At 46.7% G+C, this 15,610-nt stretch overlaps 1 protein-coding gene across 1 annotated transcript in view; it reads right to left on the reverse strand.

Annotated features, from left to right (window-relative positions):
• The window catches only part of odad2 (outer dynein arm docking complex subunit 2), a 35,561-nt gene extending 20,299 nt beyond the window's left edge, over window positions 1-15,262 (reverse strand). The window contains 9 exon segments of the mRNA XM_061094325.1: window positions 2,253-2,394; window positions 3,715-3,767; window positions 3,843-3,992; window positions 10,929-11,045; window positions 13,003-13,139; window positions 13,656-13,762; window positions 13,952-14,138; window positions 14,516-14,673; window positions 15,045-15,262. Of these exon segments, the coding sequence (XP_060950308.1) occupies window positions 2,253-2,394; window positions 3,715-3,767; window positions 3,843-3,992; window positions 10,929-11,045; window positions 13,003-13,139; window positions 13,656-13,762; window positions 13,952-14,138; window positions 14,516-14,673; window positions 15,045-15,262 (1,269 nt within the window).
• Between the last annotated feature and the right edge of the window lie 348 nt (window positions 15,263-15,610).

Here is a 15,610-nt window from a genome sequence, read left to right on the forward strand (position 1 = left end):
CATAATTCTTTCTTTTGCTGTAACTATTTAAAAAAAGAGGAGATAATCAAAAAACCATCTGCTCAGAAAGAACAAATAAATTATATAAATTAAAAAGAGATCAGTAATGAAAATGTTAACAAGAGCCAATATTGAGATGTTTACCTGTTAACTGGAAACATATTGTATATCAGACACAATATTTATATATTTTTTGAAAATATGAAAATTGTTTGGTGTTGGGAAAGCCAGCAGCCAACCTAACTGATAGCAGCTGGGGAGTTTTGTTTTTTATTTAAACTGAGACAAAACATTCAAATTATGATTTTTGGCTCTGACGTACTCAGTAAACGACCCTCATTCTCATTTTAACCGATCTCTTCGTAAAGTTATTAGATTGATTTTCTCGGATCTATATGCTGTACTTATATCATATATACAGAACTCGGACTATAAAAATAAATGCTTAAAAAGGGAGTATGATAAAATGCCTGCTTATACTGTGGCAATGATGCATTAAACGCTAGAATAAGAAGGGTGAGTTATGTTTAAACCCATTCATTTCAGTTTCTCTCCTAAAACACATACACTACACCCACACAATCACGCGAACATAAACCCATAGACTTAAATCTGCATGCTGGATTTTGCGAGAGACCATGTAACCATTTCATAGTCGCAGATCTCCAGTCACACAGGCATTAAAACAAACATGTCGGAACCCTGGGCAAATACTCCTGCATAAATATCATTAAAACACAAAACAGAACATCCATGTGTCGCTTTCTGAAAGTGTTAAACTTCCTAGAGTACAAACAGCTGTCTATAGCGCAAGGGAGAAGGGGGAAAAAAAGATCTCCTCCTAAAATAAAACAGATATTTAACTTGGCTCATGGTAAGTTTCAGCGTCTGATGGTAATGATATTATAAAATGACTACTGGACAAACCCCATAAATAACTGAACTGTGTGGTTTCCAAAGAGATAGAAAGCCGGGACATGTTGGTTGCTGCAGTGCTGCGTTGAGCTGAAGCAGGAATACACACAAGCCTAAAGCTCACAATCCTGCTAAAAAACTATAAAACATACAAACCAGTGATGTTTTCTTTTCCAACTAAATTTGCCTCTTTCATATCGTTTACATCATCCTTTTTGCTTTTCTGGAAAAGAGCAGCAGCCTGGTTTTAGAATGGGAATTTCCTTCCATTATATTCTGTTTAGCTTTGCTAAAAATATCTGCCTTAAATGGAGCTTTACAGCAGCATTTTCTATAAAAGATTTACTCCGTTGCACTGCGAACAATTGTATTTAGCAGCAAGCCACATAAGTCAGAGCACAAATCTGTTCTTAAAGTAGAGAAATCCTATACTTTATGAAAATATGTTACGTTCACCATAGCTATACATTAAAAACACCATTTAAATGCCTATAAACTGAGGCAGCATTTAAGGTATTTTACTGCTGTACACAAGGGATGGATGTGCAACTTGCAACAAAACAGATTCCTGTCAAAATAAAGTAAAAGCTGTTTGTTCTAATATAATCTGCCTCAATGATATTGTCCAGATTAACAGATAATAAGGACCACTGAGTGAGGCAGGTCATAGGTATTCCCAGCCAGTCTGGGTTAGTGGCATTTCTGTCCTCCTTTCTCTCCTCCTTTCTTTCCTTCCCATGTTTTGACACATTAATATTCACCATATGTCCTGTCAGACCTATCACAGGCGTGCATCATTTTTATGCTTTTTGCGGTGTGGGCAAACAGCGCGTACAGCTGCTGCCGTCAGACATTACTTTCCCCTGTGCCTTGGCTCATGTGTAACCAAACAGGCTTGTGTCAGAAACCCAGAATCTCCGAGCCAAGCCAACCACTTCAATAGGCATCTTCCTGCAAAGCACCACTTTAAATTGGAGGAACGAATACTTAATTTCATCGAACTTAACGTCTTTTTTTAATGAGTGGCACCTTGGTATGACTGAGGTAAAAGAGACAGGTGGGATTATGTGATTGGAACATAACTTTTTGTCATACCATAAATTCTAAGTTCCTCCACACGTCCATGACTAAATATTATTTTCCCAGTCTGCAGTTCACACGAGGGTTTTGAAATGTAAAGATTGATTTAGGTTTGCATCGAAATTCTCAGGAAAGGTGCTTGGACTTTCCTATCAGTTGTGGCCCCCCCTTTACCTCCAGTCTGTACACATCGGATTTTGGGGCTTTGAATCCATTAGAAATAGTAGAAAAAAGTACTGAGGGTGACAATCTCATACCTTTAAGAACTTTACTAGTTTGTAGATAAGCCAGTAGTCAGGGGACTGTTCTATCTGGATCTGTAGACGACGTTCTGACAGCTCCTCGTCATCCTCATCCTCAGTTGAACTGTCACTGGACAGATCCATGGCTCCTGCCCTACTGACCAACAGATAACAATGCAATTTTTAACACAGATAACGATCTACAAGGTGTGGGATAGTGTAATAACTGGATAACACAACGGAAAATCATGTTATTATATTCTATCCTTCTGTCTGGCTTTGTTTAAATGTAAAAACAGCTTGTTCATCCCACACAAGAAGACCGATTAAGGATTATTAAATTTAAGTGTCAAATTTGAACTTCCTCAAAATCTAAGCAGCAGGAAAATAAAGAGTGGAATAATGTTATGTGAAAACTGGACTCGTCCTCATATACAGACAAAAGACTCTTGCTCGGCTGTTGATGCAAACAGAAATGCAGATGGCTTTTTAAAGCTGCTCCGGCCGCTTGGATAACAGTATCATGAAAACTGGGCACTGCGGAGTAATGAAATTTGGTACACGTTCATATGGGGCCACTGAGGGACAGTTCCTGTGTACATCGAAATAGAATTTCCAGGGGAGCACATTATTGGACGGAGCCAGCTGATATGAGGGAGTGTTTTCCAGGAAGCAACACGATAAACCCTGAACAAGAGCTTCATGGATTTGCCAGGCCTACACATGGCCCTGCGTGGTGAATGGGGAAAACTGAGGAAATGCACCCTGAGGTCATTTTTTGCATGCAAGAAATAAATGGTGACAGAGGCTAGAATCCGCTGCATCAATTTCTGATAAAGAGTATAGATTGTCCGACAAATGACAAAAGAGCTGGAGAAGGAAAATGCTTGTACGTATACATACATTTCAGAACTTTAACCACTAGTAAAACAGTTTTTAGTTAATCTTTATGTACCTCCATCTACAGAGAAAGAAAGAACCCTTATAGATTAAAACAAAGCAGAACTAACTCAGGATACCTTTTCTGGGGAGTCATGCGTCCAGGTGACTGCTTTTTCTTTCCAGACTTCTCCCGTCCAGGGCTGTTTTCCTCCGCTTTTCTGTAACGATGTGAAATAAGATACCATTATGCCGGCTCTTATTTTGAAAATTGATATTTTTCTGATACAATCATTATATAACAACTTGAGACTAGAGTTCTACAGGTTTCATTTTAAGCAACTGAGGTACTTTTATCTTGAGCCAGTTTCTTCTCAAATGGGTACGGATATCACAAGATACAGCTGCAACAGCTCAGTCCTGGCTAGATCTATTTATCAATCAAAGACCATATGTGATGGATCCTCTGGGGATTTTTTCAAAGACCGTTTTCCAAGCTTTCTCTCTGTAATGGGGCAAGTAGGGATCCCCACTGTGAACGTATTTATTAACTCTGATTATTGTAAGTGGAAATATTTTCACTTGTCCTAAAATTTACAAAACATATAAGCAGGTCTTTATGATATGTGGCTGCTGGCACAGTGAACACATGTGGCAAAGACCTGGAATCAACTCCATCTGAAGCTCCTCTCTTCAGCAAGAGGGAGCCTGCAAATATTTCAGGATGGGAACTATAACTTACCCACTTGGAGAGCCGAGACCTTGATTACCCCATCTTGAAGATGGTTCATAATTCTTCTCGCCAGGTTGAGACTTCACGGATGGGCCTTGGTCCTTAATTTGAACAGATTTCGTGGTGCTGTCTGTTTTTGGCATCTTGGAAACAATTTGTGGGTCAAAAACCTTGTAACAAAACCGTATAGAAACGTTATACTATACTTCTTCTTCTTCTTCTTCGTTTGGTTTATTGGTGGGTTATTGCTGAGTGGAATCCAACTCAAGGTATATTACCACCATCCGATGTGTCTACATCAAAAACATAAAAATAATAATAATGGCTTCAAAGTAAAGGACAAATGGAATGTAAAGGAATGCCTTTGAGGGCAACTGCAGTACCTCTAGGAATGGTGCACCAACTCAGTAGGTGGTGTAAATGCACCTTGGCGTTGGTTGCCACCAGCCAATAAACCACAAAGAAGAAGAAAAACACAGCAGATGGTGGTAATGTACCTTGGTTACCACCTGCTAATAAATCGTATTAGAAGAAGAAAAATAAGAAGGAGAAAAAGCGTTTGAAGGAAATTTGTAAAATGACTGACATCAAAGGACTGCCATCAGAGCAGGTGTCCTGTTAACATACAGGGAAATTTGTCTTGGGCCGAAGTGCTGCAGCAGTTGCAGAAGAGTACATTGTACAACAATACAAATACTGTATGAAGAACTACATTTGTGAGTTTGAGAACAATTTTAAGAAAAACGTTTTAGAAGAATTTCAGACCTGCTCATGCTGTAATGATTGCGTCCCATATAAAATGCATGGTCAATTTTGTCGCATTTCTTTGCGATTTTCAAGCAAACTGTTTGACTATGTTCACCAGGCACACATAATGATAATAAGTATGCCGAATAGTATGTTTCAGGCAGACATATTAAATCACGCATATTTCAATCATAGACTCTATATACTGTAAAGCTGGACCATACACTATATATAAAGGATTTCAATGTCTATGTGTGCGTGTCTGTAGAGGGGGTGGGTGGTATAGGGGCTCAATCTTTTTGATGTTGGAACAAAGAGGAGGTTGACTCAGACATTTTTCAACATAGTGACAACCAGACACTAGCTCACTAGCGTGGAACAGCACAGACACTGATTACACAATCCTTACTCTGTTTATGAACGTGAGTCACACGGCATCAGTGATCAAATCAGAGGTTTAGAGGGACTGTGTCACAGTCTGCTCATCTCCTGTCTGCTGGTATTTTTCCACTCCTCTGTCTCTGCTCCACTCTACCTGTTAGCCACGCCCCCTCATCAGGCCAACTCTCCACACCTGTGACAGCCCTGGCTGCATATAAGCCTGCTCCTGTCTCTGCTTCAGTGCCAGATTGTCTTGCGTAAATGCCTGACCTCCAGCATTTCTCTCTCCGGCCTGCTACCTGTTATCTGCCTGCTACCTGCCTGCTACCTGCCTGCTACCTGCTCCGGCCTGCTACCTGTTATCTGCCTGCTACCTGCCTGCTACCTGCTCCGGCCTGCTACCTGCTATCTGCCTGCTATCTGCCTGCTACCTGCTTGCTACCTGCTTGCTACCTGCTCCGGCCTGCTACACAGCTCACCACTGATCCTGTCTGCATCTAGGTAATCCTCCTGCTGTGGACCTTGCCTCCACTCAGCAACACCAGACTCACTCCTTGCCAGATCTCGCTGAAGATCACTGGGAACAAAGACTTTTCACCCTGCCACTGTTAAGAACTGTTTAAGACTGCAGTGACAAATAAAGTTCATTACCAATTAAGATCTCGTCTGCCTGTGCTGCATTTGGGTCCTCACCATACCCGTGACAGTACAATCTGGCCAGACATGGACCCAGCGCACACGCCGATGGATCGCCTGGAGAAGGTAGAGGCGATGCTCCAGCACCACGAGGCGCTGCTGCTTTCGAACTCAGCAGATGTTCAACTGGCGGTGACTAAGCAGGAGCAGGCGGTTACCTTGCTAGCCTCGCAGGTCCAACAACTCGCCGCAGCTTTTGCTCAAGCTGTCCCTCTGCCTCCAGAACCAGTCCAGCCTCTACCAGTCCCGGCTGCCTCTGCTTCCGCCTCGGAGCCTCGTGTGGGGGTTCCTGAACGCTACGCCGGGGACGCGGAGGGCTGCCGCCCGTTCCTCACAAACTGTTCCATCCTGTTTGCCCTCCAGCCCCACACCTTCGCTTCGGAAGACGCCAGGGTGGCGTTCACCGTGAATCATCTGACGGGGCGCGCTCGGCTGTGGGGAACAGCCGAGTGGGAGCGTCGCACTCCAGCGTGCTCCACTTTCCAAGCCTTCGCCGCTGAGCTCCGCAAAGTGTTCGGAGAAGCTTCCCGAGGTCCGGACGCTTCTGGAGGGCTTCTAGGTCTGAAGCAAGGGTCTCGTTCAGTGGCCGATTACTCCATCCACTTCCGCACCCAGGCTAGCTCCAGTGAGTGGAACCAGGCTGCCCAGTGCGACGCATTCCTGATGGGGCTCGCTGACTACATTAAAGACGAACTGATTTCGTACGACCTTCCCACCACTGTCGACGGCATCATCGAGCTGGCGTCCCGCATTGACCGTCGCATTCAAGCGAGACAGCGGGAGAAACATCAGGGCCTCGCAGGACGACGCCAGCCCGCCCCTTCACCAGCGGCTTCCGACGTATCGATGCTTTCTGGCTGCCGGTATTCAGGGGAGCCTGAACCCATGCAGGTGGGTCGGGCCAGTCTAACGCCAGAAGAGAGGAGGAGACGCCGCGAGGGGAGCCTCTGCCTGTATTGTGGCCAAGCGGGACACTTTATTTCCAGGTGCCCGCTAAAAGGTCGGGCTCATCAGGAAGGAAGGAGTTCCTGGTGAGTCATACATCTAGCTCCTCCTCCAGCCCACGATCCCTGTGCCAGGTCCGCCTGCTACTGCCTGAGGGATCCCAGACCCTCGCCACCCTCATTGACTCTGGCTCTGATGCCAACATTATGGACTCTAACCTAGCTCTGCAGCTGGGTGTCGGTCAGATTCCCCTGCCAGCTCCAGTTTCCACCAACGCTCTGGATGGCCGACTTCTGGGAACTGTGACCCACCTGACAGTGCCTATACAGATGTTAATTTCCGGGAACCACCATGAAACACTCCAGTTTCACATCCTGCACTCTCCTCGTCATCCTCTCCTTCTGGGGTTCCCATGGCTCCGACGTCACAATCCACACCTTGATTGGACCACAGGGGCGATCCTGGGGTGGAGTTCATCGTGTCACCAGGTCTGCCTCAAGCAAGCCGCCACACCACGACCTTCTGCCACGACCAGTTCTTCTACCGATGTGCTGGGGGTCCCGGCTGAGTATCTGGACTTCAGGGAGGTCTTCAGTAAGGCCAAGGCAACCTCCCTGCCCCCACATCGGCCCTATGACTGCGCCATCAACCTCCAGCCCGGTGCCACGCCCCCCAGAGGACGCCTGTATTCCCTGTCCGTTCCTGAGAGGGGGGCGATGGAGACATATATCAATGACGGTCTAGCGGCAGGCATCATCCGCCCTTCCTCGTCTCCGGCTGGAGCAGGTTTCTTCTTCGTGGAGAAGAAAGACAAGACACTCCGCCCCTGCATTGATTATCGTGGATTGAATGACATTACCATCAAGAACCGGTACCCCCTGCCTCTCATCTCCTCAGCTTTCGAGCTCCTAGAGGGGGCCACCATATTTACCAAGCTTGACCTGCGCAACGCCTACCACCTGGTCCGGATCCGCGAGGGGGACGAGTGGAAGACGGCGTTCAATACCCCCACTGGTCACTACGAGTACCTGGTGATGCCCTTCGGCCTCACCAACGCTCCTGCTGTCTTCCAGGCTCTGGTCAACGACGTGCTCAGAGACATGCTCAACAGGGTCGTCTTTGTGTACCTTGATGACATTCTGATCTTCTCCCGCTCCAGAGAGGAACATGTACATCACGTCCAGAAGGTCCTCCAACGTCTGCTGGAAAACTCGCTGTTCATCAAGGCCGAGAAGTGTGAGTTTCACGTCTCGTCTGTCTCCTTCCTGGGGTACGTCGTAGGGAGAGGGACCGTGGAGATGGACTCAGCCAAGGTTTCTGCCGTCACCACTTGGCCCGCCCCTGATTCCCGCAAGCAGCTGCAACGTTTCCTGGGCTTCGCCAACTTCTACCGGAAGTTCATCAGGGGCTACAGTTCGGTGGCGGCCCCCCTCACAGCTCTTACCTCCTCCAAGGTTCCGTTTCTCTGGTCCACGGCCGCCAATGACTCTTTTCTGGCCCTGAAGACACGATTCACCTCGGCCCCCATCCTCCAAATACCGGACCCTGAACGGCAGTTCGTGGTCGAGGTGGACGCTTCCGACTCGGGAGTGGGGGCTGTCTTGTCCCAGAGAGCAGCCTCCGACCAGAGGTTGCACCCCTGCGCATTCTATTCCCGACGTTTGACCCCGGCAGAGAGGAATTATGACATTGGAAACCGAGAGCTCCTCGCCGTCAAGTTGGCTTTAGAAGAGTGGCGACACTGGCTCGAGGGGACTAAACTGCCGTTTCTGGTATGGACTGACCATAAAAACCTTGAGTACCTCCAGTCCGCCAAAAGACTGAACTCCCGCCAGGCTCGATGGGCACTCTTCCTGACCCGCTTCAACTTTTCCCTCTCCTATCGACCGGGGTCCCGCAACGTCAAGCCCGATGCCCTGTCCCGTCAGTTCTCGGAAAAGGAGGGGGACAGGACCGACCCAGACACTATCCTGCCTTCTTCCCGTCTGGTGGCCACACTCACCTGGGAGATAGAGGAGAAGGTCAGGGTCGCCGCCCAAGACCAGCCCGGACCTAGTGCTTGCCCTCCCAACTGTCTGTTCGTCCCGCCTGACCTCCGGTCTGAGGTTCTACAATGGGCCCACAGCACTCAACTTACCTGTCATCCAGGGATCCAACGGACCAAGGACGTGGTGCGGCGCCGGTTCTGGTGGACGTCACTGGATGAGGACATTCGGGGGTTCGTCAATGCCTGTCCCACCTGCAACCAGCACAAGCCGGCTCATCATGCCCCTGCCGGTCTTCTACATCCTCTGCCTGTGCCTCATCGTCCCTGGTCGCACATTTCTTTGGACTTTGTCACCGGTCTACCACCATCCAGCGGCAACACTACTATCCTGACGGTGGTAGATAGGTTCAGCAAGATGGCACATTTCGTGCCCCTGCCCAAACTCCCATCTGCCAAAGAGACGGCTAAACTACTCCTCCTCCACGTCGTCCGTCTCCATGGCATCCCAGTGGACGTGGTCTCTGATCGGGGTCCCCAGTTCGCCTCAGTATTCTGGAGGGAGTTCTGCTCGCTCCTGGGAGCCACCGTCAGCCTGTCCTCGGGGTACCACCCCCAGTCCAACGGCCAGACCGAACGCAAGAATCAGGAGATGGAAACGGCACTACGTTGCATGACTTCTCAAGACCCTACTTCTTGGTCCGAACAGCTCCTATGGGTAGAATACGCCCACAACACCTTGACCAGCTCCGCCACCGGTCTCTCCCCCTTTGAGTGCACCTATGGGTTCCAACCACCGCTTTTTCCGGCACTTGAGAAAGAAACATCCTGCCCCTCTGTCCAGGACTTCATCCGCCGTTGTCGCAGGACTTGGACCCGAGCCAGGGCGGCTCTACTCCGGGCCGCTGACCGCTACACCGCGGCCGCCAATCGCCACCGCTCCAAGGCCCCAGACTACCAGCCGGGTCAGAAAGTTTGGCTTTCCACCCGTGATCTTCCCCTCCGGGTGGAATCCAAGAAACTGGCTCCTCGCTTCATCGGCCCATTCGAGATCCAGGAGATCGTCAACCCAGTGGCAGTGAGGCTCAAACTCCCTAGATCCATGCGGGTTCATCCCACGTTTCATGTCTCCAAGGTTAAACCGGTCCAAGAGAGCGCCCTGGTTCCTGCCACACCACCTCCACCGCCTCCTCGCCTCATCGATGGAGGTCCCGCCTACACTGTCCGTCGTATCCTGCAGTCTCGCCGGCGTGGGAGGGGATTCCAGTACTTGGTGGACTGGGAGGGTTACGGCCCTGAAGAAAGGTTCTGGGTTCCTGGGAGGAACATCTTGGACCGCACCATCATCAGGGATTTCCATCGACGCAACCCCACCCAGACGTCCAGAACCAGGCCACCTCCCAGACCACATCCTCCGTCGGAGTCCCCAAACGACAGCGACGACAGTCTCCCCGGGACCAGGGTCTTGGAGATGGACGCTGGGCTCTCGGACGAGTATTAGCCCTCCTCCAGGCCCCCGCCTCCCACCCGGTTTGGTCCATTCGTCTTGGGACGTCGAGAGCCGTCCCTTGAGGGGGGGGTTCTGTCACAGTCTGCTCATCTCCTGTCTGCTGGTATTTTTCCACTCCTCTGTCTCTGCTCCACTCTACCTGTTAGCCACGCCCCCTCATCAGGCCAACTCTCCACACCTGTGACAGCCCTGGCTGCATATAAGCCTGCTCCTGTCTCTGCTTCAGTGCCAGATTGTCTTGCGTAAATGCCTGACCTCCAGCATTTCTCTCTCCGGCCTGCTACCTGTTATCTGCCTGCTACCTGCCTGCTACCTGCCTGCTACCTGCTCCGGCCTGCTACCTGTTATCTGCCTGCTACCTGCCTGCTACCTGCTCCGGCCTGCTACCTGCTATCTGCCTGCTATCTGCCTGCTACCTGCTTGCTACCTGCTTGCTACCTGCTCCGGCCTGCTACACAGCTCACCACTGATCCTGTCTGCATCTAGGTAATCCTCCTGCTGTGGACCTTGCCTCCACTCAGCAACACCAGACTCACTCCTTGCCAGATCTCGCTGAAGATCACTGGGAACAAAGACTTTTCACCCTGCCACTGTTAAGAACTGTTTAAGACTGCAGTGACAAATAAAGTTCATTACCAATTAAGATCTCGTCTGCCTGTGCTGCATTTGGGTCCTCACCATACCCGTGACAGACTGACCCGTTTCATAGGACAAAGAGGCTCTTCAACGCCCACACATTGTTGAAATTCAACGCCACAAGAAAAAGGTTTTAATGTGTTGATGATGATAATTGCATCTGCCTGTATTCTGCTGTACCTGCTTGTTTATGTGCTCAGCGAAATATGGAGATCTGCTCTTCAGGAGTGTTAGCAGGTCTGTGTACGTATCACTTGTTCGCTTGTAGCCACTCTCCGCCCCCTCCTGTTTTATGCCCTGTGAAAACAAAGTGAAAAACAGCCTCATTATTTCCAAAAACCACAATCATAATGTGACCCACATGCCAGCCGACCTCAGAGAGGAAGTGTAAACCCATGTAAACCGCTAAATTAAGTTTAAGACACTACTGCTCTTTGAGGTGTCTCTTGCATCAATGTCCCCATTTCGGTTTTAGGTTGTGTGTTTTTTTTTTACTTGGACGAACTATTTCCAGGTGGAGAAACAGAGACAGGAAACCGAAGGCTTGTCAGCAAAGTCAGTGAAAAGTGAAAGGTGTTGAAACGTGTACAACCTCATGTGATGAAATGATTGCACACACTTGAAGAAAGATTACTGACATGTTTGGAATGTTTGAAGGGACAACCTGTTTGTTTAAATGTGGATACATCTTAATGTTATACTGTTGATACCAATATTAATAAGGGTATATTAACAATATATTAAAAACTTGAACTGTCTCTTGACAGTTCACATGTTCTTAAGTATCACTGGCTATTTTTATGACCTTTTTGATAATAATAATGTCAATTTGCTCTTTATCACCACACACCTGTTTGATACTCGGAGGGGCCACACAGGACATAATATATTCCAAACCTACACACAAATATTCTCACTCTTACTTGCATACATTCTCCTTTTACTATGCATTTAATTCATTTAATTGTGACATCATGACATAACAAAGGTCAATGGAAACCAACATCATCAACCCATTGAGGGCAGGATTAAAAACCACACCGAAAATAAGAAATAAAAAAAATTGAAGACAGGCTGATCCAACGTTCTTCATCACTGTAACTCATAATGTTACTCAGTACTGTGTATGGCCAGCTGATGGACAGTCTGCAGTGATACTTGATGGCGTCTGATACACTGATACATCACGTCCCATAGGTCAGGGGAATGTGAGGGCCGAGCATTGTCCTGCACCAGGAGGAACCCAGGGCCCACTGCAGCAGCGTGAGGTCTGACCATCGCTCTGAGGGTTTCATCCTGGTACCGAACAGCAGTCAGGCTATGATATGGAGATCTGTGCGACCCTCGAAGGATAAGCCTCACTATGATAATGATGTTAGAGGCAGCATAACATTCACCACAGCCAATCAGTGCTGGGCTGGGAGCACAAGTTATGTTTGTATGTGAACAGAGAATATAAAATGAATGCTGTCGGCGACGGTGTCATTATGTGTCATTGGTTCAAATTTGCGTAACGTCTGCCGAGATTAAAAACAAAAAGGTTGAATGCAACTGATGCTCTAACTCAGTGTAGAGTGGAGAGCATCAAAACCTGTCTGTGTTTGTCAGCTGCAGCCGATATGTTGTTTAAACATTTTCACATTTTGTGTTGCTTTCTTCTGCCGCTAGCACAAAGTTGAATCCACAGCTCTCTGACAATTTTTAATTAACTATTGTAACAAGGTCAAAAGTTAATCATCTAAATTTAAATGTGTCCACAGCTTTCATATTACCTTACTTGCTAACTATTTACCACTGGTCACTTTAGGTAGAGTTTTCACCTGGGAACAGCATTAATGCCTGGAAACAGATGTCATCTCTTCGGGTTGGGACAAAGTTGGGCACAAAAAAAGCTTTTTAATGTTCTCGGGGCTCTCTTGGAAAAGAGATCTTAATCTCACTGAGACTGACTGATTAAATAAAGACTTAAATTTAATTAAAATGTGCTGCTCCTTCCAAATGGAAGAATGTACAGGGGACCTTATATTGTCACAAGCAATTGCTCATGGTGAACAACATGTACACGCTCTTCTCAGAATGGCAGGAGCACCAAAACCATCGAGACCGATTTAATGACAGTGCAGTAGTTTTTGGTCTATTAGGAAATTATTATTATTATTAAAGTTGGTTTACCTCTTGATATGTGAAAATTCTCTAACACAGAAAAAGGAAACAGCATCACATAGACTGTTGCAGGTCACAGTGCTTGTCTTACCGCGTTGAGATAAACTCCAGCGGTGCTGCAGGTGATGTTGAGTTCCTCAGTGTCACAAGGCTCAATTATGAGGTAACAAATCTCACCATGCACCTGTCTCCAAGGGGGGGCGCGGCAGCCATTAGAAAATTCATAATCTAGAAAAAAAAACAAGGATGAAAGGAATGTGAAAATCCCAAAACTGCGCCAGACTTTATAATATGTATCGTATCATGGCATCAAGTCACAATCACAAAGAGGATGACAGCACTCGAGCAGCATTTTCCCAGAAGAGCAACGGTTTAACTTGCAATTAAGTTCAACCACTAAAAACCACTTAGCAAACAGCCACCGTCATATTTCAAATCTGGTTTTAAGAGTATTTTTAAGGAATGTGTCCTTCAAGCTGGGAAACAGGGGACACAGGCAGCATTTATCACTTACTGTGCATATGCCAGTGAATGCTTTGTTGGAGAATGATAAATACACTGCAATTAGGCAAAAAAACCTGTCCTGACTAATGACTTAGTAAACTGTAATCTGACAGATATAATGACTTCCATGTCCTTCGTGGCGGCAGAACACAGGCTTTCCATGCTTTGGAATATCCAGCATGAGTGTTAATGGCAAATGCTTTGCTCTGCAACCCAGTGACATATGTAGATAATTCCAACCTGATGTGTATCGAACCGACTTCAACACCCTCTTGTCCCCTCCACGGCAGAATCGTTTCAGCGACTCTACGCCACTGTTGGCTGCGGCCGGGTCGGGCCTGACTTGTCTGTGACAAAAATGTAGAAAAACAAAACAATAATTTGATTCATCGCATTCATTCATGGTTAGTTATATAAACCTGTTGCTTCTTCCAATCAGAAACGACCACATATCTGAATGGATCTAACAGACAGAGGATAGCTGTTAAGGATGGGTTGGAAATCTGAATGAATTCTAAAGGAGTGAGAGAACCTACTCTGATATTTCTTCAAGCAGCCGGCTGAGGAGCTGTTGGTCCATATTTTGGAGCAAACGAAACAGCTTGACCTTGACCTCTGAGTCCTTTGCTGTGTCTTCATCTACCGGATCGGTTTGGGTGTCTTCTCTCTCCAAGAATTCAGCAAAGCGTGGACCAAGAATTTTAACCACGGCGTCTCTGTTTTCTGAACAATAACAGATTTGTTATAACTTCAGAAATTTTCAGTACCAGATTCTGTTCAGCGTTTCTTAAAACGTCATCCGGTTCAGTAACAAATCACTTTTCAACATTCACTCTCTATTAAGCATTGAAAATGCACTTTACAAATATTAATCATGTATTCCCCTGTAGGGACAAATATACCGATATCTCCAGTTAGCAGTGGTCTTAAAGTAAATACATATCTGTAAGGAATTACCTATGGCACTATATCAGATGGTTGTAGAGAATAACAAGTAGGACAAACAAATGAAGTATGTGGGTTGTGTGAGGTATGCTCGTGGCTAGACTGCTTAGGATGCAAAACCTACTCAAAGCTCATCTTGTGGTCATTGTGCTTACCTTCTAGACACGTTTGAGCTTCCTCCAGCTTCTTATCAGCTGCCAGATGAACCAGTTTAGAGAGCTGGCTGAAGGTCCGCACATAAACAGTCGGAGGAGACAGCCGGAGCAGTGGTTGCCCCTCACTGTCTTTCTCATGGGACTGTACATTGAATTCACTAGGGGGAGAAGAAAACAAAAATGTATATCCCTAAAGTTTATCGCTACCATCATGTGTTTTATATTAGATTATAAATGCCAACATAATTAAGGCACATCAGAGTCTGTATTAGTGTTTTTGTACTTCTCTACTTTCCAGCTACAGGATATAAAGCTAACCACACACTGAAAGGAGGCCAGGATTTCTGATGAAATCAAATGGAATGTCCTCAGTCTTACTGAAGCTGAAAAACACATTAATTATAGCCTACTGCTTTGAGTATAGCAAAGGTAAAATCCATTTGGACACCATGGTGACAGCATATCCTGCACAGACACGTAATACTGAAAGCAGTGGCCAGCCAGCTGCAAGCCTCATGATTAGACTGACCTGATGTCATAGTCTGTTTTGAAATCAGATGCCACTAAAGTGGTACTCCACTGGAGGGGCTCCTGGAACACATGCTCGGCCTCCTGTGGGTGTCTGGAGACTAGCTGCTCCACAGAGCGCAGCACTTCTTTCAGCAGGGACTCATTCATTGGCGTCAGCTCCAGTTTGCCAGAACCAGAGCTGGTCCACTGGGCTGCCTTGGTCAGAGATACCCCCATGTCACCAGCCGGGAGATTCTGAAACCAAACAATAACACGTGGCACTTTGGAGATGGACCTTTGTGAGGACATTCAAAATGAAATTTGTTTTACCTCCACCAAGGAAGTTGTGTTTCATGTATGTGTTTGTATGACTATAAATTAGCATGATTACACGAAAACTACTGGAAGGATCACCACACAACTTAGGAAAAGGATGCAGTAGGGGTCAAGAAAGAACCCATTAAATGTTGGTGCATCCAGGAATTTTCTTTTCACTTTCTTTAGCATTGCAAGATTTTTCAGAGAATTCCTTGATTTCTCAGAGAATAATTCATGGATCCTGATGTAAAAAAAATCCAGCAAGTT

The sequence above is a fragment of the Limanda limanda genome, chromosome 20, assembly GCF_963576545.1.
Source record: "Limanda limanda chromosome 20, fLimLim1.1, whole genome shotgun sequence".
Classification (NCBI taxonomy): domain Eukaryota; kingdom Metazoa; phylum Chordata; class Actinopteri; order Pleuronectiformes; family Pleuronectidae; genus Limanda; species Limanda limanda.